This window comes from Sprattus sprattus, assembly GCF_963457725.1.
Source record: "Sprattus sprattus genome assembly, chromosome: 9".
Lineage (NCBI taxonomy): Eukaryota > Metazoa > Chordata > Actinopteri > Clupeiformes > Clupeidae > Sprattus > Sprattus sprattus.
The window spans coordinates 11,309,177-11,334,772 of NC_137928.1; the positions used below are offsets into that span (position 1 = coordinate 11,309,177).

At 41.9% G+C, this 25,596-nt stretch overlaps 3 protein-coding genes across 3 annotated transcripts; 1 reads left to right on the plus strand and 2 right to left on the minus strand.

Moving 5' to 3' along the window:
• Positions 1 to 549: 549 nt before the first annotated feature.
• On the minus strand, positions 550 to 9,592 carry bach1a (BTB and CNC homology 1, basic leucine zipper transcription factor 1 a). The gene is made up of 5 exons (XM_080845417.1): positions 9,467 to 9,592; positions 8,066 to 8,320; positions 6,553 to 7,797; positions 2,525 to 2,731; positions 550 to 1,192 (listed from the first exon to the last, which is right to left on the minus strand). Exons 2-5 carry the CDS (start codon positions 8,303 to 8,305, stop codon positions 752 to 754), a joined length of 2,133 nt encoding a protein of 710 aa, XP_080701543.1. The 5' UTR covers positions 8,306 to 8,320; positions 9,467 to 9,592; the 3' UTR covers positions 550 to 751.
• Positions 9,593 to 9,846: 254 nt separating this feature from the next.
• Positions 9,847 to 19,621, minus strand: usp16 (ubiquitin specific peptidase 16). Its single transcript, XM_080844948.1, has 20 exons — positions 19,610 to 19,621; positions 19,390 to 19,512; positions 18,705 to 18,794; positions 18,443 to 18,618; positions 18,116 to 18,219; positions 17,825 to 17,940; positions 17,402 to 17,613; positions 16,510 to 16,605; positions 15,766 to 15,896; positions 15,522 to 15,609; positions 15,316 to 15,397; positions 15,140 to 15,231; positions 14,988 to 15,041; positions 14,723 to 14,890; positions 13,875 to 14,309; positions 13,430 to 13,760; positions 12,786 to 12,880; positions 12,443 to 12,529; positions 12,184 to 12,331; positions 9,847 to 11,627 (listed from the first exon to the last, which is right to left on the minus strand). Exons 3-20 carry the CDS (start codon positions 18,763 to 18,765, stop codon positions 11,506 to 11,508), a joined length of 2,598 nt encoding a protein of 865 aa, XP_080701074.1. The 5' UTR covers positions 18,766 to 18,794; positions 19,390 to 19,512; positions 19,610 to 19,621; the 3' UTR covers positions 9,847 to 11,505.
• A 460-nt stretch (positions 19,622 to 20,081) lies between these two features.
• Positions 20,082 to 21,749, plus strand: rwdd2b (RWD domain containing 2B). The gene is made up of 4 exons (XM_080844302.1): positions 20,082 to 20,304; positions 20,419 to 20,486; positions 20,668 to 21,033; positions 21,396 to 21,749. The coding sequence occupies exons 1-4, from the start codon at positions 20,101 to 20,103 to the stop codon at positions 21,640 to 21,642; spliced, it is 885 nt and encodes a 294-aa protein (XP_080700428.1). The 5' UTR covers positions 20,082 to 20,100; the 3' UTR covers positions 21,643 to 21,749.
• Positions 21,750 to 25,596: the final 3,847 nt, after the last annotated feature.

Sequence of the window (25,596 nt, forward strand, 5' to 3'; positions counted from 1 at the left end):
CTTGAGCTAAATTCTATCTGTACAAATTCAAATGAAAATTTGGATGGAATTGTGTATTGGGGATTAGTAGCCTCTAGTGTTCTAACAAGTGCATATGAATGGGCACACACAATATATAGCATGTCATGTTGAAGCAACATGCAATTCTAAATGGGAAGAACAAATGTGCACCTGACACAGATTAGCATAATCCATTAGATTCATAGCAACGCACACAATGTAAATTAAGACACGAAAACGGAGCCTTATGGTGAGGGATTACACAAACATGATAACACAGAAATACAAATGGGTTTAAAATGGGGCAGGTACGTGAAGGGCAGTCCATCAGTAACATCATTCCTCTTATTTGCATCAGAAACAGGCCATTAACAACATGCATACGAGTACAGTAATAACTATTCCTGTAGTAATGTGTGGTGTGATAGAAATATCTATCAACATACACCCCCCCCCCCCCAAAAAAAAATATGGTGTCCCAGACACCTGACCCATCAGACAAATTCAAATTAATGCAAAGTACAGTATAAACGGTAGTAGGGTCAGATGTCTTCACATCTTCTTAATGTTCACTCCGTTCGCTTAATGCCAAAGTAATGAATATTGCATACATTTTATGAAAAGAGAGCATACGTGTCATTGCATTTCCATCCTAAGTCAAAGTAGGAAAACTGACAAGTCACCCGAGGAAAGCAGAGAGCAAAAAGTAAAGAAAGCCACAAAAGTCCACCTGTCCACCATCACAGTGCCCCTAGTGGTCCATAGTGGTGGTGTTGTCCAGGAGGCGGCTGTCGCCCATCCTCTCCTCCCTTGACTCGTCGTTCTCCTCTGGCATGGCAGGCTCCGCCTGCGGGCACGGGGTTGCCGCCTCCACCCCGGAGGGCTCTTTGGTGGCGCAGACGGCGCTGCCGTCCGCACTTGGGGCGTCCCGCTCCTGGCCTGCCAGGCTCGGGGATGCCATGGGGGTGAGGAGGATGGAGGACGGGGCGCAGTCCACAGCAGCGGGAGCGGTGGAGGGTGTGGCGGCGGCGGAGGGGGAGGACAGCTGCTGGGCCAGGAGCTGCAGCTGGTCCGGCTGCGGCCCGGCGTCGGCGCACACGGCCTGGCACAGGCCCGAGAGACCCTGCAGCGTCTGGCCCATGCTCAGCTTCAGGTGGCTCTGCTCCTGCAGCAGCTTGTCCTTCTGACCTCGCTGTTGGACAAAGGAGAGGGAGGGGGAGGGGGAGGGGGAAGGGAACGCAAAGCCATTAGGAAACCATTAGCTCCAATCTCACATGGGCACTAATGGCCGTTAAAGGCAAAAGCAACCTTGGCAGCCAAAATGGATTTGGGGAGGGGGGGCGGGGGGGTTGTTGGATCTGCCGCAGTTCACAAACTTGAAACTTCGAAACAGTGGGAGTGCTAGCAGCATCCTTAGCCCAAATGGACAGAGAAGAAACACTAGCCACATCTGAAACTGGCAGTAATGTCCACCAATTGCACCATCAAGTGCTGGCAAGAAGCTGGGCCAAAAAGAATGTTCTGTAGACACAGCTAGAGATAGAATTACAACAGATGAGTGGGACAATAAGCCGGACTGCAAACTGGCTAGCCCAGACAGACACTCAGCTCTTCTCTGAATAAACAAACAACAAAACATTATTTTGGTCTGTTTTTGTTGGCATACAACAAAATACCAAGTCAGTTTTACCTCAGATTATTCACAATATAATTAAAATATGACACATTTAGCAAATGAGCACATCTGGTCACATCTATTAAAACATTACTTTGAAATAAGCATTTCATTAATTTGTTCTGACTTTCATTAATTTGTTCTGAAGTTTGACTTTCTACAGACAAATATCCAATTAGAAGTTCACCCCACTAATTGGTCAATGCTTTGCAAACAATTAAAGCTTAGTGAGACAAAAACCTTGAAATAAAGCCAACAAAAAAACGATGCTATTAATGATTGTCTTTGTCAGTAAAACTGTAGATCTGCAACACTGATGAAGCTGTTGATTTCCACTAAAGCCTTCTGCCGTGGCTGTACTACAAACACACTGAAATGCTCAAAAATCACTCTGGGTAAAGGATTCAATAATGCTGCATTTAACCTTGAAGGAGGAAGTACCTGGCCATTACAAATGGACTGTGCCTGTGGTAATGCCTTCAACATGAAGCCCAAAGGGTAATAACCCATTTGCCAATCGTAAGATGGCAGAGGGCTCCACTAATGCATTTTAGCACCACCAACCTGCTAAGTTGAACCGGGAGGAATAAAATCTGCTCCCACTCGCGACAATTAATTCCCAGCAGCACTAAACTATTAAGTTTAGGGGAATGTGTAGAGAGCAAGCACATTGTAGTCTTCAGATTTAATAAGTCATAACTACAGTGTTGGGCTCCCAGAGAATCTGTGTTTTTGTCTGGGGTATTACATTAATGAAGAGAGTCAGGCCAGGAGCATTCAAGCATGGAAACATAAAATAGACCGCACAAACATTAGCGTACATGCACACTTAAATTAAAATCTACATACCAGTTTCTTAATCTCACACTCGAGCTTTCGAATGCAGTCCATCTTCCTCTTTCGGGAGCGCTGGGCGGCCACTCGGTTCTTGCTGCGGCGCCGGACATCGTGGACGAACTCGAGCTGTTCCTGGGTCAGCTTCTGTTGCCGCAGCATCTGCTGGAAGGCGCTGCGGGTCATGGTGGGGATCTGCTCCACTGGGAAGGGCAGCTGAATCTGGATCAGAGGCAGAAAACAACATGGCAGCCGTCTGACACAAGTGGATGACCCGAGAGCAAAACTCATCATATAGGCCATCAATCAAGCTCATATTGTTGGGCAGAGGAGTTTGCCATGAGAGCGCAGAGAGTCTCCTGCAGTCAGGGGTTCAAGTAAACCAATGTCTTAAATTCATCTGAAAAGAAACATCTTCATTTCAAATACCTGTTCGCCTGGTTGGTGAATAACAGGAAGTGACATGGCGCAATCATTTCAAGGCAACTCGTGAAAAAAAAAAAAAAAACAGCCGTCAAAGTTTGACACTTCCCTATAGCCCTTTAAAATCAATGAATACACACATATGACAGCTTCACGATAGGTTGCCAGGCTTTACAGTGGTTTGAATTTCGTCCTAAGTTGCAGATGGTGATGGCTCCTGTTACTTACTGGAACTACACACTATCGGTCAAAAGTTTTAGAACACCTTCCTTTTTCCAGTTTGTACTGAAACTTACCATTTATTTATTTATATAGGAGATAATGGAGACAAAAAAAAACTAAATCATGGAATTGTCCTGTTTAACACAATTTAATCTACATTTCTGACTCAAAGTAGCCACCTTTTGCTGACATAAGAGCTGAACACACTGGTGGCATTCTTTTATCAGTAGAAATCAAACATTGTTCAGAACGTTCTTCCCAACACTGTTGCGGAAGTTCCCGCAAATGTGTTGCAATTGTTGGCTGCTTTGCTCTCACCCTTCTGCCCAGAGGGTATGGCATGGCACTGCAAAATGCTGTGGTAGCCTTTTCGGTTCAGGGTGCAAGTCATTCAGTTAGCCAACTGGATCCAGGAAAAGAGCCCCAGCCCATCACACCTTTCCACCTCCATATTTAACAGTTGGCGACACACTCTGAGGAACCATCCTTCTACATACTCAACGGTGCACAAAAACCCTGTGTGATGAACCAAAGACTTCAGATTTGGATTCAGTGGCCCATAAGACCTTCTTCCAGTCCTCAGGAGGCCACTGCTGGTGTTTCATGGCTCAGGCAAGGCTCTTTTTCTTATCTTGCCATTTTTAAGAATGCTTTCCTTACTGCAACTCGACCCGCCAGACCTGCAGCTCAAAGTCTTCCCTTCACAGATTAAATTTAGATTTGCTGATGAACTGTGCTGGAAGCTAGTGCTGTGAGCTTTGGGTCTGCTGGACCTCTTTCCTGTCAGAGTTTCCTCCAGTTTCCAAGTGACTTTTGTTGGTGTAGGGAACTGTACTCACTGGCTTTTGTATGCAATTTCTCTGAAGGAAAGAAATGCAAATTCAACAGTTATAATGGTCTGTCTGTCTGTCTTACTTTTTAAAATGCATTTCCCTACCCATTTTGATAGCAGTTTCCAACTTCCTGCAATGCAATACTGTCCACATAATGCTTAAGTGTGTATAGTAATAATCTGTTCCGACACATCTTTATTTCAAGTAATCAACTTTCAATGTACTTTAATTTCTGTAGAAAAGCTGTAAATTGTTAACCCATTACCTTTTCCCTGAAATAGGCCTTTTTTATAACCCTGAAATTTTCCTTTTTACTCAATTATTTTTCAGTAACCAAAACTTTAGTTTAACCTCTGGCAGTTTACAGCTTACCTTTGCTCCTTACTTCAACTGCTCAAATTTCAATAAAACTGGAAAAATGGGGATGCTGTAAAACTTTTCACCGGCAGTGTGCATTATCTCTCACTTTGGGTAAAATACATTCTTCATACAAGTATTTCATATAGCCCTCACTATTAAATAGTCTCCTTAGAAAAATATACAAAGAGGAACACACTTCTGAGGACTAGCCTAAATCACCAAATACTAGCTTATCATCCCACCCACATATAAATAGATCAACTATGCAACCATGTTACCTGGCTTTAACCAGATGCACATCAGCCTCAAAAGCTAAAACATTTTTTTAAATTAGTATATTATGTCTATTGTTTTTTAAAACAGGAGAGAGAGAATGTACATCTTTTAAATTCCTCTATAAGAGGTGACATTTAATTGTTTTATCACAGGACAGCAGGCTGAAACTAGCCATATTGCCTATCCCTATCTGTTTCTGAAATTGATGTCTACTAACAAAAATGTTCTCTCTCCTTTATAGCATGTTCCAACTGCTGATGGAAGTGGTAACATTGCTCCTCACCCCCACCACTCCTCATAAGGACAGCCAAACTCTACCCACTCACTCTGTTCCTTTTCTTTTCCTCCTAATCTAGACTATCTCCGCCATGGGACGCTGCTGTAGTCTCTCCACCTGGTCTACCTGTAGAAACCCTCGGCCAATTGCACCCACAGCCACTGCATTGCCGTACACTTACTCTACCCAATACCAGCATTTATATACAATACATTATTGCCAGCATTGAAATGTTTCTCTGTCCCTACATCCCTTACTCCTGTAACAGTAACCCTATGAGCACAGTGTATACCCACTAAACTGGTCTTGACTGTATTATGTATTTACCACCGGATGTCTGTATATCGACAAAATGCTGGCTGTGTACAACCCCTGTTGTTTCCCTTCCCCTTCTGCCACACAACCCTCCCCCTTCCCCCCTTCCTATCTCCACCCGGCCGACCTCAAGCAGATGGGTCCCCCCTTATGTGCTGTGGTTCTGCTTAAGGTTTCTTCCTGCCTAACAGGGAGTTTTTTCTTGTCCCTGTTGCCATTGAGCTTGCACTAAGGGGGTTCAGGCTCTGGGCTCTGTAAAGCGCCTAGAGGCAAATTGTTATGGCGCAATATAAATAAAATTTAATTGAATTGAAACTGAATTTGAAGTACGTTTGACCAAACAGTCAATATGAGTGGCACTATAGTGTAGACACAACTGATGGGTGAGGGTATTTCACTGGCTCTCTGCAAACAAGGAAGTAAAGGTGTAATTTCATTAAAATGAGACAAAGCTTAAAAGTAAATAAAAGTCTAAATGCTAAATGCTACAGTTCATTCACAGACAAATAAACAGTGTTTACAAGCTCAAAACTCTATTTATCTCATATGAGGAGTAAACTTTTGGTGACATTACTGTTTTGTAACCTACACTTCAACCTTTATGTAATGTGCTTCATTTGCAAGGCTAAACTGTTCATGACACAGAGGTGAATAATAGGCTACCTGTCAGTATGCTGAATACAGCATATAAGACAATCTGAGCTAGGCTATGCATAGGAAACATGTTGATGGACATTTGCATTTATGAATTTAACCTTTACCCAAAGCAACTAGGGGTGGGAAAAGGTGTGCATTTGCGAAACTGGGTACCGCAAAGTGAGTCCAGTTTCTAAAATTATTTATTTAAAATGGTTTAAAAACAGTAAACAAATTACACATAACATTGTCAGGGACCTAAATTCTTCCCAGGGATTATTTGGGAAGAATTTAGGTCCCTGACAATGTTATGTGTAATTTGTTTACTGTTTGTAAACCCTTAGAAAACGTGTATGTGAATAGGAGTACATAATTTTGCGCAAGTTCTTCCAGAATTGTTGAATACCATATGGTCATACAGTCTGGGTTAGCTATATAGATTGTTCATTTTCATAATTCAAGGTTTGGTGTAGTATTTTATTACCAAATGTTTTACACTAATTTCTGGGATTATGAATAGACATTATGAAATGATGGATCCATATCTAATTCAGTTGGGATGAAAATAGAACTATAGAACAAGCAATGATCAATGGTCAACTGATCCTAGAAACCTTAACATCCTCAGTTGCCACAAGTTGAGACTGTACATCCCTCATTAGCAGTGAGTGACACTTCCAACCCTGACCAAAATTACTCACCTCCTCAGCCCGCTCGCGGTGCACCTCCCTCTCCCTCTCTCCCTCCGTGTCCGACTGCAAGTCATCTTCAGAGTTGATGGGGGACATGCAGGGGCTCTGGTCCTGCTGCGGCAGGCTGGAGCAGTCTCCCACCGGAGTCTGGGCCTCCTCCGACCCCAGGTTCCTCAGGAAGGGGCACTCCCCTGCGGCTGAGCTGAGATCCAGGTGCTTGAGCCAGTGGAAGTCTGCGGCGGCGTTGGCATTCTCTGAAGCTGACTGCTCCACCACTTCGTCCAAGGGCATCTGCTCGGACAAGGACGTGCCCAAGTCGGACCAGAAGCCCTTGGCAAGGTGCTCGGCCACCTCCCTCTCAACGCTGCTGCGATTTCCGGATGTTTCCATGGAAGTATCACAGGATGGCGTGTGTCCAGCACTGTCAGAACTGAGGGAAGACTCTGCATTAGGGCTTCCCATGACGTTCCCTGGCTCTAAGGGCTCTGGTGAATTCAGCTGGCACTGCCGGCTACATAGGGTGGGGGTCCTTACTGTTACCGCAGCTTGGTCTGAGCCCTGACTGCATGCCTCAGGCACACTGAGTTGGTCAGGAAAAGGAGACTGCGACTGCTGGTCCAAAATGGGACAGGTCTCCATGGAATCATCACCTGGACACCCACTGCTGGCCAGATCTAGCATAGCCTCTTCTCCCATGTCTCCACTGGAGCCTACCATCTTGAGGAAGGGGCACAATTGCTCTGGTGCTGTTGACAATGAGGGCTGAAGCTCAGGACCACAGTTTTGCAGGCAGAACTGGTCTTGGCCACGGGCTGCAGGGAACGTGGGGCTCTTTGGTGAAGGAAAGTCCAGAGATAAGTCCTCCTCTGGTAGCGCAGAGGTGCTGGGCTGTGGGGGCTGACCAACAAGGCTTGTGTCTAGACATTGTCCAGCAATGCCTGCGCAATCCTGTGTTGTGTTCTGGGATATGTCTGTGGATATATTACCTGGGTCCTGGACATGGCCAGCTGGGGTTGCTTCATTGGACTGATGTCCTTTGTCACCACAGGACTTCCTTTTGGCTCTTTGAGCTTCTGTTGTGACACTGGGATCCTTGTGGAACTTAGGAATGAGAAACTCAAAACAAGACTGGTCCAGGTTGTGAAAGCCCAAGAACTCTGCGCATTGATGTATCTCCAAAATGTTGTCTTTGGTGAAGAGAAGCTTTGCTGTGTAAGCAAACTGCAGCAGTGGTTCAAAGCCTTCAACCGTCACCTACAAGTCACACAGGAGGTGATGTGTCATTGTGAGAAGTATGGTCTTGTGGTTAGCCATAAACAGTGCATACCATTACATGAACTCTGTTGTTGTTTATATTCTGCCTTCACATTGTTATTTACATATAAATAGTCTAAGGCATATAACATGTTGAATGCACATTTAAATGTAAATAGACTTATACACCCTGCACATATAACATTCACGGAGAGCAGGAGAAATGCTAGGCCCTATGTTTATTCAAGTCATGAACTGTAAAGCCTACATTGTCAGGAAGAGTGATGACTCGGTTCTGACTGGCGTGGCAGGTGAATCTGGAATGGAAGAAGTCGCTGCAAGAGGCGAGGACCGAACAGTGCGCTCGGAAACTCCGGTTCTCCACGAGAACGGTCACATCACACAGCAGGTCGTTCTGTCGCTGCACATCCAGGGAGCGGAGTACATAGGAACTGTGAACTGATGACTGGAAAGTGAAAACAGACGTCCGGTGGCCATCCACAGACATGATGCCTGGTACTGCCTAAATACAAGAATTGTAAAGCAGCATTTTAATAATGTGTGTAAACTTCTTGTACAAAGACTCGTCACTGTATGACCAAGTGAGGTAATCATAGCTTGTTAAAAATAATAATAATAATAATAATAATAATAGTATAAGTCATGTTTACACTTCTGCAATTAACCGACATGGGTGGATGTGACATAGCGTAGACAATATAGCGAGAGTTGAATACTTTCATATGATTCACGTACATTAATAAGACAGACTTAAGCATTATACAAGTATTAATATGACGTTAAAATTCAGCCCAACATGATCATGTTAATGCTCGTGATGGCAAAGAACCTTGTTATTTTATAACGCAAGCCATTCGTTGAACCCTGCCCAAATACTCTTTTGAGACGGATTGAGTGTTCGAGACCGAAGGTATTCTTCAATAAAGCTATTAAACTTTGGTAGTATGCTAGCCAGTTTAACCCAAATATGGAATTAATTAAATGTTAACCATGGCAACCTTACCTTGGCTAAGTTAGCTAAGTAGATGGCGAGTTAAACTTGATAATTCAACATTATCATTGTTACAAGTGGTTATCAGCACCACCCTGATCCAGTTTTGCTGTTTCCATAGAACTCAGTGTTTTCTTTAGATGAGTTCATAAGAGAGACCATGCCAGGGTAATTAAGATGACAGATCGCCAAACATATCTTTATTATCTATGCTACATTCACTTAAAACATGTATAATCTATATATAACCACAGACCGACCATTTGGTTGCACTTGATAACGTTTTGCTGGGGAAGCTAACTAGCAATAACAGCTAGCTCTGGAATTCAGCTGGCTAAATCAAGCTAACGTTAAAGCTAAGGCTTCACAAGGCTTTTCGTTAAATTAACGTCGGGTCAAGAGTTTACCAGAACTGCATGAAAACCTGTCTGTACTCTTGCCAGATTAGGCTGAATTTTCTCGTAAGGATATAACATTAGCTATCGAAATCCTCGAATAATTATGCCTGCCATTACAAGTAGTGGTAAATATTTGCCAGTTAGCTGTCTAGCTAATTTTGTCATATTCCAAATTTGAGCTTCCTGCTTACCTAACGTTACCCTCAGGAGGTTCTTATGTAAAAATGCAGGGTTAAGTAATGAGTAAAACAGTACTAACCGGTCATATCACCTTGAAGACAATGTGTCACGTCTATTCATTTTCCTACACTGTTTCCCAAAAATGTTTGGAGTAAAACGCTGACAGGCATGAAATCATGTGATATTTAGGAAAGTTCTGCCAGCCATTTGTATGTTGCAAGCCTGGACCAATGTGAGGCTGCGCAAACCAGTTATATCATACTGCGCATGTTCCCATTTTTACTAGTCACCCTCGCAGGAAAACTAAAAAAAGTAGCATTTTCTATAATAGGCTAGCACACCTTTCTGAATATTTTCATTGTAGTCATTACGTAATGATCGTGACGAATCAGATTTTGTGTTCATTTGCCCAATTATTGTTGTATTCCTCTCATAAAAAGCACAATATCATTATTATGATTAATAACTGTTTTATTGGACTTGCATTCTGCCAAAAGAACCATATAAAAAACAAATTACAGAAATAAATATTTCATACAAATTTATAAGCTCAGTCTATCTTGACTGTCGCTGAGGTGGAAGCATTCTGGACTCTTGATAACAACTTTTGAGAGCGGATGTGGAAATGCCACTCACCTAGCTGATATGATATACAAAACAATGCATTATGGCTTTTACTGTATTTCCTTTTCAGAGTCGAAGGATGTGCTCCAAGAAAAAGTATCAAGGCCTGCAACTAAATTAGCACTGGTTATTGACATGATTTGATAAAGCAATGTAGTATGTGTGCAAAGATCTCTGGGGAGGAATGTAAGGCCATTAAAGATACAATAGGTTTTGCTCTTAGACACCCCTTACTTTGTAGGTCATACACACACACACACACACACTGCACAAGTGCACACTTGGTGGCAGAAATGTTTGTTGGGATGCAGGAGATTAACCTAATTGAATATACAGTTCTGTAAATTCAAGTCAGAGATTTGACAATGCCCCAACAAGGTAGCAGGAACTCCATACCAAAGCCAAGAGCAAACAGAAAAGTCTAGAATTGTCCACTGCGGAATAGACCCCAGATGCAGCCCTCAGTTCTCAAAAAGACGACTCCATTTCTATAGCCCGACTCCGCCAGCCTATTGTTCCCAGGTCAGTTTTCGCTGGGATTATACTCACAAAGTGAATGCGTGTCTGGTCATACCAGGCTACAATGGCCCATTTGTATTCTAAAAATCCAAACAAATGAGAAATACCTGATAAAGCAGTTGAGGAAACAGTTCACATAACTGAGACATGTGTCCATAAACTAAACCCGTCACTTCTTAAAACTTGTCACGTCAGTTATACAGTCATAGTTGTTGTTGTTACACCAGATAAACCCCTTCTGTTTATATATCTATAAGCATATTTCTAAAAGGCATAAAGTAAAAAATGTTGTTGATGTTTCAGCTTAACAGCCAATCAAATTAGACTCCCCCTTTCCCTGCTCCTAAAGCAACATGTTGATTGGCTGTGTATGGCTCGGTCTAAGCCACAATGTTTCCTGTTTACAGAGCCAGGACTGTGTGTTTATTTGAGCAGACTCACAGAACAGACAGCTAGAGATATTTATTAATCTATTTATTAATTGTTATTTATTTTTATTTAGCTGTGGAAGATAATGTTCACATCATCCTAAGTTTTTTAGCTGTCTGTTGCTGCCTCTACTGTCTTGTTGTCTTTGTGACAATGACAATAAAGTACTTTGAACTTGAGGACTGTGAGGCACAATTCACTGAATTTGACTAAATGTATATCGAACCGAAGACTGCACCTTTATATATATCATAGAACTCCCAAAGTAACCCAAGTAATGAAGTTTAATTTGTTTTAATTTAAAGCAAAACACCCAAATAAACCACTCTTTTTTTCCCCAACAACTGACTCACCAGTTCATCAAAACACCACACAGCTGAGCTGAAATCCATCTTTGAGAGGAATGGTGGGATTATTTATATTTTTCCAGCAACTTCCAGTTCAGCTCAAGATAATTTATTTGTCTGTGTGTGAATGTGTGTGTGTGGTATTTAAAGCAGCAGTAGTGGTTCTTGTGTGTTTTTTGGGCACTTAAAAAGAAGAGGCTTAGAAGATCCTCTCGTAGAACAGGAGGTAGGCTTGGGAACTCTGCGCTTTGGCTTCCGTGACAGGCTGGACGCTTGAGTCACTGATGTAAAACCACGATCCCGCCAGTGGCTCACCGTCACCTGATCACAACAGATGAGTACAGTTAGAAAACAGAAGGGGTAAGAGTTTGGTATTATGATACCCTAGACATACTGACAAAAAAAAAAAGCAAAAAACAGGAGTGAAATGCCATGATGCTAGTTGGCTCTATAAAATGCCAAGCTTACTCGATTTGACATGTTTTTAATAGAATGTCAATGTGCCAGAATATTCAAGCTACTGTAAGAGACCCTTTTTACAGAATACTTAGTTAGCTGTCTTTACATTCTGGAAGTCTCCATGAAAACAGATTTGTCAGGGACTCTGCTCTGCCCTCTAACCAGCAATTACAAATTTCAATTTGGAGTGACCTAAACAATCAGAAAACTTCCAAAAAAGTCTGTTTGTGCACAGCGCACGGAAGGGAGGTGATGGACTCCTATGAAGGCGGTTACCAATAACTGCTGTCGTCCCTTACAGCAGCTTTACAGTAAAACATCCCAAATACATCAAATCATAATTTCCCAAGTGGGCCTGCTTGCAATAAGTCACCGTATCGCAAACATCTGACCACACAGAAAAGTTTAAAATGCCTACCTTGCTTGGCTTCACCATTAGATGTCATGTTTTGACAGTGAGGCCGAGCTTTTACGTATGCAGTGTAGTGCCCCCCTCTCATTGTCCCACTGTGTTCAACAATCCCATAGAGGCTGTACAGCACCTGGGTCGTTCCCTCTGACACGTTCTGTTGGCAGAAGTCATAGTCAGTCTGAGAAATGATCCAGAGCACGATACAACACCAGTAATCAGTGAAACAACACAAAACGATAACTCATTTCACAACAAAGCTGCTTACCTTGCAGTTGACCGAACAGTATGGTGCCAAGTCTAAAAGTTGAGGGAACTGGACATGACGGTTCACCTTGCATACACTGTACCCAACCTGGAGGACGATATGGATATGGCACAATATAGCGAGGCTATATTAACATATCTCCCTTCCATTGTAGGAGTTTTAAAGATGATTACGGGTTATCAGCATGTCTGTCGACTACTGTGAAGTACACCAAGAGTCCTTCAAACTGATTGTGTTTGCATAGTAAAACGCGTCCTCTCATTTTAAGGCATCTCTTTGTAGTGAAGCAGATAATTAGCCGTGGTGCACTCAAGCATCATTGAAGGGCGTCACGACGGATTACCTGTTGAAATCTCTTCAGGTGAAGAGTCAGCACCGGTGGCGGAGACGAGATGAGCATCTGCTTCAGGGCATCTCTGTACACATTCTTCTTGGCGCCTACGCAACAGAACACCACATCTTACTTGCGTCCCCAAGCACACATTAGCAACAGACCATCCCACAACGACTGCCTATTATAGAAGACAATGCGATGGAGGTTTTTTCAAGTACCTAAGATAGCTAAACAGGTAGATTATGGTGCCAACACCAAAGTAATGAGCTCTGCCCCCAGGGAAGATGAGCAGTTATCTAGTCTAGTCTGTCAAAACAAAGTCCCAATCTTCTCAAAAACGTGTGTTTTATCAGGTTATTGGGTTCTAAGGGGAGGAGTCGCCTCCGTTTTTTAGGTATTAGATTATTGGTTATTAGATAACGGAGGAGAGGCAAGGGGTTACCATGGGAACGAAAGAGATGAATGCCCAGGCAGAGATTGAATTCCCTTTTTGGAATGCGAGTTAGCTCAAGCAACCTGTTTTAGGCGCTCCTTCCAACCATAATTTATCAGAGGGCAAGTCTGTCCCTTGGGTTTAACATTAACCACTGTCTCCTGTCTGTTGTGTCTTAAAAAATGCATACAGGGGAAACGCAAACGCCACAATACTCTACCTTCTGCATTCTTTGACGCAGACTGGTGTTTTGTGCAGGTGACACACAGCAAGCTGTTACTCTGGGTAAGCTTCTCCACTTCGGTGAACTGGATGAGGCAGGACGCCACGGAGCACTCCTGCTTGTCGGGCGTCTTCCTGGTTGCTAAGGTGTGGAAGGCCTTCTCTGGGTCCTGGTTCACCACAGTGTACTCCTGGCTCTCATCAGACACTTCCCCATTCTCAGTGCCAGACTCACAAGACTCCAAAGTCCCATTTAAGGACAAGTGGTTCAGCTCTTCCGCCAATTTCTCCTCCTCCTCCTTTTCTTCCTTCTCCTCTTCCTTCTTCTTCTCTTCTTCCTCCTTCTTCTCCTCCTCCTCCTCCTTTTTCTCCTCCTCCTCCTCCTTTTTCTCCTTCTCCTCCTCCTTCTCCATCTCCTCCTTCGACTCCTCCTTCTCCATCTCCTCCTCCTCCATCTCCTCCTTCGACTCCTCTTCTATGAAGGCTACCTCTGCCACATCCTCTACTGCTTCCTCATCTTCCTCGTCGGTCCTGCCATCATTATTCTGTGTCTTAGAACTCTGGTCCTCTGCAAGTGCCATAAAACGATTGCTGACTGCAGAATCATCTGCGGCCTCCTCCTCCTCTTCATCCTGCTGCTGCTGACTTTCATCCTTGGAGTCGTCATCCATCTCCTTCTGGCCCTGCTCTGAGTGATCTCCCTCTGACGGCTCGTTCGTGTCCGTCTGGGTTTTCTCCTCAGCCTCGGTGCCTGCGTCTGGTTCTGTGGATGTGCTCTGTGGTGCTGACTCTTCTGCATCACCGCCACCCATCTCGTCCTGGCTCCCTAGCTCGTCCAATGTGACGTTCACTTCCGGCTTCTGCTGCCGTCTCTGGTTCTATAAATACATAGACTGTCCATTCAATGATCTGACTGATCTGAATCGATATCAATCATTTCAAGCTTGATTTAACAATATAGTTCAACACAGTTCAATTGTATTTATATAGTGCCAACACAATAAGTTGTTCAAGGAGCTTAACAGAGCCCAGGGCCTAAAACCCCCTGAAATAGTGCATTTGATTCTCAGGCAGCAAACACACTGATACATGTACAGATTCATTATGCTGTTAGTTCCTATGAAGTCAAGTGGTTTTAATAGATATGTAAAGCTGTGGTCATCTGAATATTTGTGGCAGTATGACTAAAACATGATGAAAGGGACATTTTCAAGTGGTTCACCTTGCTAGTTATTCATAAATGAATTACTCTAATTGGTACATGATGAGGACGCATTGCGTAAGAAGTTACCTTAGATTGTTTCTTGGCCTGCTTCTTGGCTTTTTTCTGCTGGTACTTACTGCCAGACCCTGTTGGCAAGTCGTCATTCCCATTGACCACCGGAGTAGGACTGTCCATACCATCATCACTCACACTACTCCTCTGAACCACTTTCTTTTGATTCTTTTTCCTGTAAGCCTGTGGGGAACAGAGCAATATTATTACTCTTAAACGGCTCAATATGCATAAGTATTCATTAAATCTTCACATCAGAAAAGGCAGAGGGTTACATTACCTCATCTGAAACAGGAAGTGACAAGTCAAGGAACATTTCCGTCACTATGGACACCTGGGGGGAGCAATAAGTACGGTCAGACTCTTCATTTGCCAATATCCGCTCTTGTACCAAAGTGAGTGCTACAGAATACTAGCACTTTCACGACATACCGTCTTGCATTCTTTGCACATCACTGTACTGGTCATCTCTCCCCCAAAGACGTGGTCAACAAAGTTTTTGTGCGCTCCATTTTTCTCATAGTCTGTTAACGAAGCATTGCACAATTAGGAAAAAAATAACAATGAAGTAAGAAGTGTTCACATCATGATTAGGGAATGCTGCTCACTTTTCATCAATGTCTTGGATTCTTCTGAATCAGCATTCTTTCCAGAGCTTTTCAGAACTTCTGATATTCCAGATTTCATTCTCTGTGAACAAAGGCACATTTTAAATTTGCTGTTGGAATAGTAAAGCACTCCATTAAAAAAAATCAATCAATCAATCATTTACTTCCTCCAACATCTCAATTATCTAAACAGCATCGGGTCTTACTTTAATCTCCTCAGCTCTCATCCCGTCCAGCAAATACCGCAGAAGCTCCTGGCTGTCCTGCTGCTGGAAACCTTTGAACCTGGCAGCCCTGAAGCAGTAATCAGGAGCATCAGTCAGTGGGCCTTACAGCGCTGTTTCACATCCTGTTTTTTTTTTTTTTCTCTCCCTGCATTCACAACAGTTCCTGTACCTGAGTTGGGGAAGAATCTAGAGGCTCAATCCAACGTTGTTTAGCCAGACTTACTTTTTACACACTTGGGTGAACAGCTCCCTGGGAGTGACAACCCCTTTCTTGGTTTCCTGGATCTCGTTAAGCAGCTGCCACATGGAGAGGGTAAGGGATCCGGGTTGATGTAGCTGCACTTCAATGGGCTCCTGTAGAAAAAAAAAACTGGTCAATTAATGAAATTGAACAGCTATTGAAGATGGAGTTTCCAAAAACTGTGTCTGATGTAAGGCAAGTGTTTAACTATTAAATCAAAAAAATAAAAGAGGAAGAGAGCTGTGTACTTTCAGACGAGAATTTGTCATCCCATGCATTTACCTTTGGGTGTGTGAGGGGTTGCATTTCAGAGTATCAATCATCATTTTTTGCTCAGCGCTAAAAATACTATTGAGTGTTAAATCAGCACCACCAGTATCAGCACAAATCAGACCCATTTAGGACAAAAGCCCTAGAAAATATCCTTAAGGCTTAGACAGCTTTATCCAAATAACTTGTGGACATGATATCATTCCAGAGATATTCTAAAAAACTGTGTTACCAATAATCATACACATTGTACATATCTTTCTTGTGGCATTTGTCTGGATTCTTCCTGTGCTAAATAATACATGGCCACCTGATAAAAGTAAATGTTCAGAAGTATTGAGAACCACTATCTTTTTTTTCTTTATAATAACATAGTGCCTATATAGAAATGTGACCACAAATACATAGTCAGACATGGTGATGAAGTAAAAAGGTAACAAGTAGGAGTTTACTCACCAGTTCTGAGGAAACACTAGGTGTCAGGGTCACTCTGGTCTTCTCATTAGTAACACCACTGAGGACCTGCCTCAAAAGCGTAGTCTGTGACAGGTTCTAGAGAAATACAGGATTGGTCAGAAAAAAAGGAAGATCTGATTTATGTGGATAATTAGGCTTGTTTCGTGACTCTTCCAATACCATGTCTGATTTTTTGGGGACCTAATTTGAAAATGCAAACCAGGCATTTTTATGCTGAGACCACCCACATGGGCCCAAATCATCTACTGCAAACGTTGGCAAATTAAGTTTTATATCTGTGATTTCAGTGCTTCCCAGAGACAAACCAAACAAAAAGGTTAAAGTTTAACTTCGCCCCAGGTCTGAGCCTAACTACACTGAAAAGTGGGGGGTGGGGGTTAACTCCTTGTGCATGATGAGTCAGTAAATGAAAATGATTAGAGGGCTTTAACAAATTAATTTCATGACGTAGATATGTACCAATCGGTCGACTCTACATTGATTCATTGGCCTCAAATCCGAACCATTGTCATTTCCCGTTCCCACTCCCCACCTCTTCTCTCGAGCTAATTTCCTGTCAAATCCTTCACTATCCTATCTAATTTAAGGCAAAAAGCCAAAAAATAAATCTTAAAAAAAATAATAATTGGCCTTGCAAGGTTCCTGTCTGTCGTTTTGAGCCACTTTCAACCCAGAAAATGCAAATGTTTATAAATGTGGTCATTGTAAAATGAACACAAACATGATTAATACATACTAACAGATTTAGAGAGGACCTAAAGTATCTGAACTTACATAATCATAAATGGACATGAAATATGATCTGAGAACAGTAAATGCACAAGGACAAGGTTGTTCGTTCTATTCAAAGAAAAGAATTCTTCTCCCTCACCTGTACAACAGAATTGAAGAAACAGGTGTTCCCAAGATTGCTTAGACCCTTGACTGAAAGAGCACCACTGTTTCCCACAGTCTCAGTCTTCTTTCCCTTTGGGCTGGAATCTTTCTTAACACTCTTCTTTTGTCTGCCTTTGATCTCCTTTTCTTCCTCCTCATGGTTGGCTTCCTCTTCCTTCAAGTCACTACGGCCAACTCTTGGTTCTTCTACAAGCATCCCAGCAAAAAAAAGAAATTATGGTGAAAAGGTTTGAGTGGTAAAAGTTTAATATCATCTTTTCAACCAATTAGTAAGATTAAACATAATCATGTCACATTTTCAATGATGACATCATTAAAAACTTGGACCCACGGTTAACACAGGAATGTACTAAAACTGTTATAACAAGCTGTTGCATCACAAACTCACTCAACTCACTTGTTTTTTTTACTTTTCTTTCACTGTCTGACGGTGCCTGTTTTTTAATATTGGCCACCAACTGAGCCAGTTGTCCTGTGCTTGAATACTGAACGTCGTCATCACAGATGTAACACCTGCAAGAGGGAGACCAGATAATTATGTATGCATAGGGACTTAACCAGCACCCACTGGTACAGGAAGAAAATATGAGAGAGAGCACGAGAGAGAGAGAAAGAGACTACTCGCTTGTACGTCGCTTTGGACAAAAATATCTGCTAAATGACTTAATGTAAATGTAAATGTACTAACCACACACTCCAATTGTCCAGATTCAGTACAAGGCAATGCGTATCTGAACGTGGCTTCTCAAAGTGCTTCACAGCATGTTGATCTTCTGAGTATCTCCCACAGCCCTTTCAAATAACAAAGGCATGGTTTGCATTTTGAAGAGGAAACAGCACGTGGCTCATGAAATTCTGTGAAGAACTTCAAATTCTAGAACTTTGAAATGTAATTTCAAGTTGATAACGCTTAAATAATTAATTTTGTCTAAAAGTAAATAACACTAGTAAAGGAGCATTACATCTTTGACACACATCAAGTCATACTGTAGAAAAACAAAAGAACTCTACTTACTCTGTGTCCACATTTCAGACACACCCATAGAACCTGTGGCTCTCCATTAATTTCATCCTCAGAATTTGTGTTCAGTCCCCCTTGGCAGTCTTGACACGAGTTCCAATCTACATCTGGAGCAGTCTTCTTAAACAAGCTGTGGTCTATTCCCTTGCGAATGTGGGAGCAGGAAGGGCCTTGACAGAGATTGAGAGACTCTTTAATCTTAGATTGAATCATTCACACATTGTTCGTTCCTCCAGGGATTCAATTAGGGAGTTACCTGTCAAGTCGATGCAGTCTTCCTCTTTGGAACTTTTGTCCTTTCCTTTCTTCTTACCCATCACGAATGGCAGAGGATAACCTAGAAAATCTAGCAACAGGGTCCAGGGAATAGACAACAATTAGGGTCCCTGGGTACGACCACTTTTAGTTGGCTCATTTTAACCTGTCTTTTAATGGCATCTATCAGACACACAAGCAAGTGCAAAATGGCAAGCAGTACAAGTGACTTCATTTCAAGTTAGCTATACAGGTGTAGCATATTCTGTAGGTGATAAACAATTATAACAAGCTCTAATAAACTTGTCACTATGTTGCAAACATTAGCTATAACGGTTCCAGATATCAGTCTGTAATGTTAGCTTACCTAGCTAGTCACCTACATAAATATAAACTTTACCAATTGAATACTGGTCATTGCTAGCTAGCGACAAGTTTACGAGAAACGTTGACGTTTTGCCAGATTGTAGTAAAATGATTGTGGTAGTAAAATGACCAATCTGCATACACGTGTAACATTAACGTTACAAACCCCAATATGTAGAGACACTTTTCTTTGAGAACACAAGCCTTAACATAATAACAGTTTGATCATGTCAACATGGCTAAAAATGATTAGGAGCCCCGTTATCTAGTTCATAGCATAACGTTGCATTGTTTAGCTACGTTCTTCCATTCAACGCTACCTGAAGTTAAAAGCGTAGATACGAATGTTCTTTAAGCTGAACAGAATTCGAACTGCCGCGTTGTCGACACATCATCCTCATTCTAAATAAAAGTGGAGGTCCATAAGAATGCAATTCTAAAATCTAAAAAAAAAATCATATGGTGCATTAACGCTAACATGATCAAATTAATACATTATTGAGGAACACTGAGTCAGAAATGAGACAAACGTGGAATCACCAGATGCTCACAGGAAAACGATTCACTTCCTTCTGCACCGGAACTGTTTTACGATGGCTACACTGTTTTGCAGATATCCATACAAAGTGGATAGATCAACGATCAGCTATGGTTTACTGCTGTAAAAAGCGGATTGTGTACATATCACCACCACGACTGGCTACACATGGTTGTCTTGCTTTACCCTCGTATTTTTGGATGAGCCAGAGTATAGCATTACAGTTGGCAGTTTCATGCTTTCGATTCAGAATTAGCCATGTGACACGCGTTTTAGATTACAAATGTTGCAGAATGTGATTATCAGATGAAGTGACCTGTTTGTAAGCATTATAGTTTTTAGCATTACAGGGGGGGTATGCAGTCGTGGCAATTCATTGCACTTTGAACACTCCCGATTCGTATGTTCTATCTTGAGGATAGACTAAGGTTTTAGTGAACAGCTCGACTGGTAGAGAAATTCTCTACGGCTTTGGTCTGTGTGCGCTAAAGAAATGTCACTAGAGGAAGCTGAGGCACAGCTTGCAGAGCTTGAGCTCCTAATAAGCATGTTTCCAAGTGAAGAGGAGTTTGTTGTCTCTGACCAGCTGGCTTTTGCAGAATTGAGGGATTACGTTGAGGGGGTCTCGACAACACCTCCACATTCTAGACCTGACTTTGTGATTAAACACAAAACGGACACTGTCACCACAAAAGGGGTGAATACTTGCCATATGATGTAGTGTGTCAATTTTTTTACATGATGAAATGCATCCTGACAATCTATTTGTTTTTGGATTAAGAACCTAATGAGGTGATATCTCGCCCCTCAGGTGGACATCACAATCTCGTGCACGTATGTATCTGACTACCCAAAAGTCCTTCCAGAGATATCTGTGAGGTAAATACTAATGCAATACAAAACTATATCTCGGTGGCGGGGGAAGGGGAAGGCTGTAAATATATTACTCAAATGTGGTTTTATTTTCAGTACAATAATATGTTAATGATTGCTGGTTGTTTCCTCTTTACAATTAGTTTCCCCTGATTTGTCAGCTCAGTCGTGTTTTCTCACCTGACAGGTGTGCTCATCTTAGCAGAGCTCAACAAACCCAGCTGCACAACGACCTGAACCTGTATCTGCTGGAGACCTGCCCTGGAGAGGCTTGCCTGTTATCAGCGTTCGAGTGGGTAAAAGATAATGCAGCTCAGTACGTTGACAAGAGCTTGTCAGCGCCTGTTCCCAAGAAAGATACAACATCAGGGCCCACCCAGGAGACATTCACTCGACTCTGGATCTACAGCCATCACATCTACAACAAGACTAAAAGAAAGAACATTCTGGACTGGTCCAAGGAACTCAACCTCTCTGGCTTTAGCATGCCAGGCAAGCCTGGGGTTGTTTGTGTGGAGGGGCTTCGAACCCCCTGTGATGAGTTTTGGAGCAGGTATGACTATAATGATTCAGATACATTTGAGAAGTGGAATTAGGAAGTTGTAAAAAAAAAAAAAAAAAAAAAAAAAAAAGACCATCTTTAGCAGTTTATTGTGAAATGTGATGAATTACTCAGCCAACAACTTCTGTAGATTATGTTGTTTAAACAGGATAAATCATAAAGGAGGAGACTGAGGCCTATGGAAGAGCTTTGTATCATGAGACTTGCTTAACTCCCACTTTAGCCTAGTCTATGGGTGGGCAAATAGAATTTTAAAAAGCCAAAGAAAAATAACACTTTCCAATGCTTTCCTTTAAAGTCTTATTTGAAGAGCAGCCTCAACATATCTTTCACATCACTCCTTATTTCCTCAGAGTAAAGTGCCTGACATGGAAGAGGATCATGATTCGCCATCGAGAGGATATCTCTTTGGACGGCCAGGATGGCAGCATAGATGAAAGCGTGGCCTCGCTCCGCAAGTTCACGGGGTTCGACGAGGCAATTTTTGATCCCCATGGAAACCGAGGAAATCACATGGACCTTGGGCAGCTGTACCAGTTTCTCTCTGAGAAGGGTTGTGGGGAGATTTTCCAGTTGTACTTTGGGATTGAGGGGAAATAGCAGTGGTCCCATGGAGAAGATAAGAGACTCTATAATCCTGTGTGCCCTCAGAATGCAGCAGTCTATATGCTGCCTGGCAATTGAAGACATGAAATAAAACACATTATATCCCCCCACCACCTCCCTCCTCGGGCACTGTTTTTGTATCAAACAAAACAATCTCACGGTACAGTTAAATGGTTTTAAACAACTGACAACGTTAACAGTGATGTTTCCTGCATTACTAAGGTTGCATTAGACTGATGTGAATGTGCTACTATAATCATGGAAGAAGAAGAAAACATACTTACAGCAATGTATTGGTACTGGGCTAGCAGATTCAGAATTAGTGCCTGTAAGGAGCTATGAACTATTATCCCACCCAAATACAAGTCAGCCACAACAACATTGGAATGAAAATGTCATTGTAGATAAAAGGTTGCGCATACTGTTGCATGTTGAGACTCGAAGAGATTAGGTTTGATATGACTGAATGGATTGAGCCTTCAGTGGCACTCATGGCTTAGAGGAGAGACAGAGTTGAAATCCCAAATCCGAAATGCAGTCCCTCTAGATTACTGAAATCTCACCACTGTCAAAGTAAATAACTTCATATCCATGAAGGAAGGAAGGAAATTATAAATTCTGACTATTGTACTGTAGACTAGTATTTATTGTTACACTAGGTCTCTATTGTTCATAGCTTGACTGTTCTCTCCCCCTTGTACGTCACTTTGGACAAAAGCATCTGCTAAATGACTAAATATAAATGTAAGTGTAGACTCATGACATATGTTATGAGTGGGCCTACAACGACACCAAATTATATCTCTCTCTCTCTCTCTGTGAATTGAACTATGTTTGTGTTATATTCAAGCTAAATGAAAACCAACCATTCTAATTAAGGGGAATGGCTAGACAGAGTACCTTTCCTCATGACAGATTATAGCATTCAGCTGCGATACTAGTTACAGAACCTGTTTAACTTTTGTGTACAGTCTAAATCCAGATCATTGTTTAATTATATTTGTATCAACAGTTTCAATATATAACAGGGTTTGATTGTCATTATGCCATGTAATAGTTGCTTTAAATCAAGGTTTCAGCAATATATCAAATCACCTTTACATACATTACTACCATTTTTGACATTATGAAGTGTCATGTCCTGGAAAGACCACAAGAGGACAGTGATTTCCTTGTATTTTCCTTTCCCCCATCGTCCCTGGATTGGTTCTGCTTACAAATTAGCAAATCATTTTTGGTGGGTGTTGAAATGGCTTAATGTGGCATTACTCCATCCTGGCCAAAACCTAGCTGTCCTTGAAGAGTATTTCCAAAAGACAGGGTTGTGCATTGGTATATTTATATATTGTTATTTTAATCAGGCACTCTGATGTATATCTGCAACATATGCTACCACGAGGTTACAGATGCTTCAGTAGAGGTCTAAATAAAAATTCTCCACAAACATATCAGTGATCAGCAAAATGCAATGGGAGGGTTATTACTCCCTCTAGTGGTCATTGATATGTATGTATGAATTGCACAGTTTGCAAAGCACAGCAAAATGCCTCAGTTATCATGTTGATACCTTCTTATTTTAATTTGTAGTACCATACTGAAGGTTTATGCAATTTAGCCCTACATCTCAAACCACTGAATGAGAGTAAAGGTCATCTACTCCAGTCCTACTTCAGCTCAAAATGCAGAGCTAATGTGAATAGAAGTAAGATGTCATCTTGTTTAGATTGACTTCCAACGTTATCACTCGGCTTCCGGGTTACTGGTCGGTCTCAGGCCGTTTATGATGAGATATTTCTGATATCATTTTAATGAATCATAACTGCTGTATTCTTATGAACTTAACATAGGCTCTAGTTCTATGTTATGGTTACATTGCAATAAATCAACTGCGGACACACAAGGCAAGTCAAACAAAGTTTAATTGTATAATACATTTTGTGCGCAGTGGCAGTTCAAGGTGCTTCCCAGTGAGGATAAAAAAAGGGTAAAGTCCGTTAATGTTAATGTGAATGTGTATGGGCTGTCACAGTTGTGTGGACTGGTAAGCAACAACGTTATTAAAGTATTGCATGTACTTATGTTGATTTATTTCCAAAGAGCATGACTCGTCCCTGAAACTTTTGATGAGTTCACATTAGAATAAAAATGCAAGCTTCTCTTTGTTGCCAACTCCATTATAAATATAATTTACACAATATAATCTAAGCGTTACCATTACATTTCATTTTAATTTAAGGAAATTGGCTTTATCTAAAAAGCAATCTGAACTTGTGAAGTAATTATCAGATCTAAAAAAAGGCATGCTATTTCTGCAAAACAGTTTATGGGTGGTTATGTCTGAATATTAGGTAAAGTATGATCTTCAGCTGTGATTTTCCAGATAGAGGCAGACCTGTGAGACGATCTGTCCTAATGCATTCCTTACTGTCTTGTTTTAAAGGCCATGTTATTTTAAAGGGCACTTCATGTAACATGCTTTGGGCAGTCTTGGCTGTCTGTAAATGTGCTATGAAAGGAATTTGTGTTGACCTGACTTGACTTACTGTGTCCTTCACCAGAGAATTGTTGAGTGTGAACTAGGCCTGTAGTGAAACTGCATCTATGTTTCTCCATATAAGTGACATGACTTTAAATACGACGAGGAGACTGTAAACAAACTGAGAGCAGTAGCGAATGTGGAAACCTCCATTTTATATCTGATTGATGGCTGTGCTTTCTGGGCTATCATGGTTTTAGAGATTTCACCAACTCAGTAATCATTTTTTGAAGAATCCTTCAAGCCTTTCTTCCATATCTGAGCAGTTGTCCACCCGAACCCTCCCATTATTGAGAGAATGATATGAGTTGTGGTCGGGGGGTTTAGAAGAGAGAGTAGAATAAGCTCCTCATCTGAGCAGAATATCAATAGATGTCACGACAAAGAAACACTGACCTCATGTGATGTGTGAAGAATCTCCACTTGAGTTGCTGAGGGTCTATCACCAGCTACACTTCCATAGACTTAAAAAACACAATGTTAGTTATAACCCTATAAGATGGATCACATGATACAGTGCATTTTGCTATATGCTACATCGATGCAAGTCCGGTGGATGTGGTCCCCCTCCCATCGCCACCACCAAAAAAGACACTAATAATATGGACCTCTGCAAAACGCAACACACACTTACCCACACACACATACACCCTCACACACGCGCACACAATCACACACACACACACACACACACACACACACACACACACACACACACACACACACACACACACACACACACACACACTCACACACACACACACTCACACACACACACACACACACACACACATACACACACACACACACATACACAGACACAGGATGAGAGGACTGATTTGAGTCTGAGGCAGCTGTGCAGCATGGCAAGGTCAGAGGCGCGTAATCCGCGGCCTCATTCATGCGAGATTAAAAACCTGCTCCCGAGTTTTGATTAAGAACCAGGGTTAGAAGATTAAAGACCAGCAAACAAAATGAAAGCAGTTTTAAGCCCAATCCCGGAATTCATCAAAATACCAAAACCTTAAACTGTCATTACAACGTGAGATTAATGCAAAGCCACCCCCACTCCCCAACACACACACACACACACACACACACCCTTACAACTCTGCAACCAGTAGTTTGTCTTCTAACTGTCCTTCTGGACACTACAGGTCAAATTCTGTCACACAACACTGAGATAGTTTCTGTCTTTCTTTTTTTTTTTCAAGACCAAACTTCACGGCATGCTTTGTTATGGACTGTGCCTGAGGCCTTCAAGGCATCCTTCTGTCTGTCTGTGGCTGGATTTTTTAACACATCTGCAGCCTATTATTCAATCTATTTTCGTCTCACATAGCTTACCCACTGTGAGTAAGAGAAGCCTGGTGTGTGTGTGTGTGAGTGTGTGTGTGTGTGTGTGTGTGTGT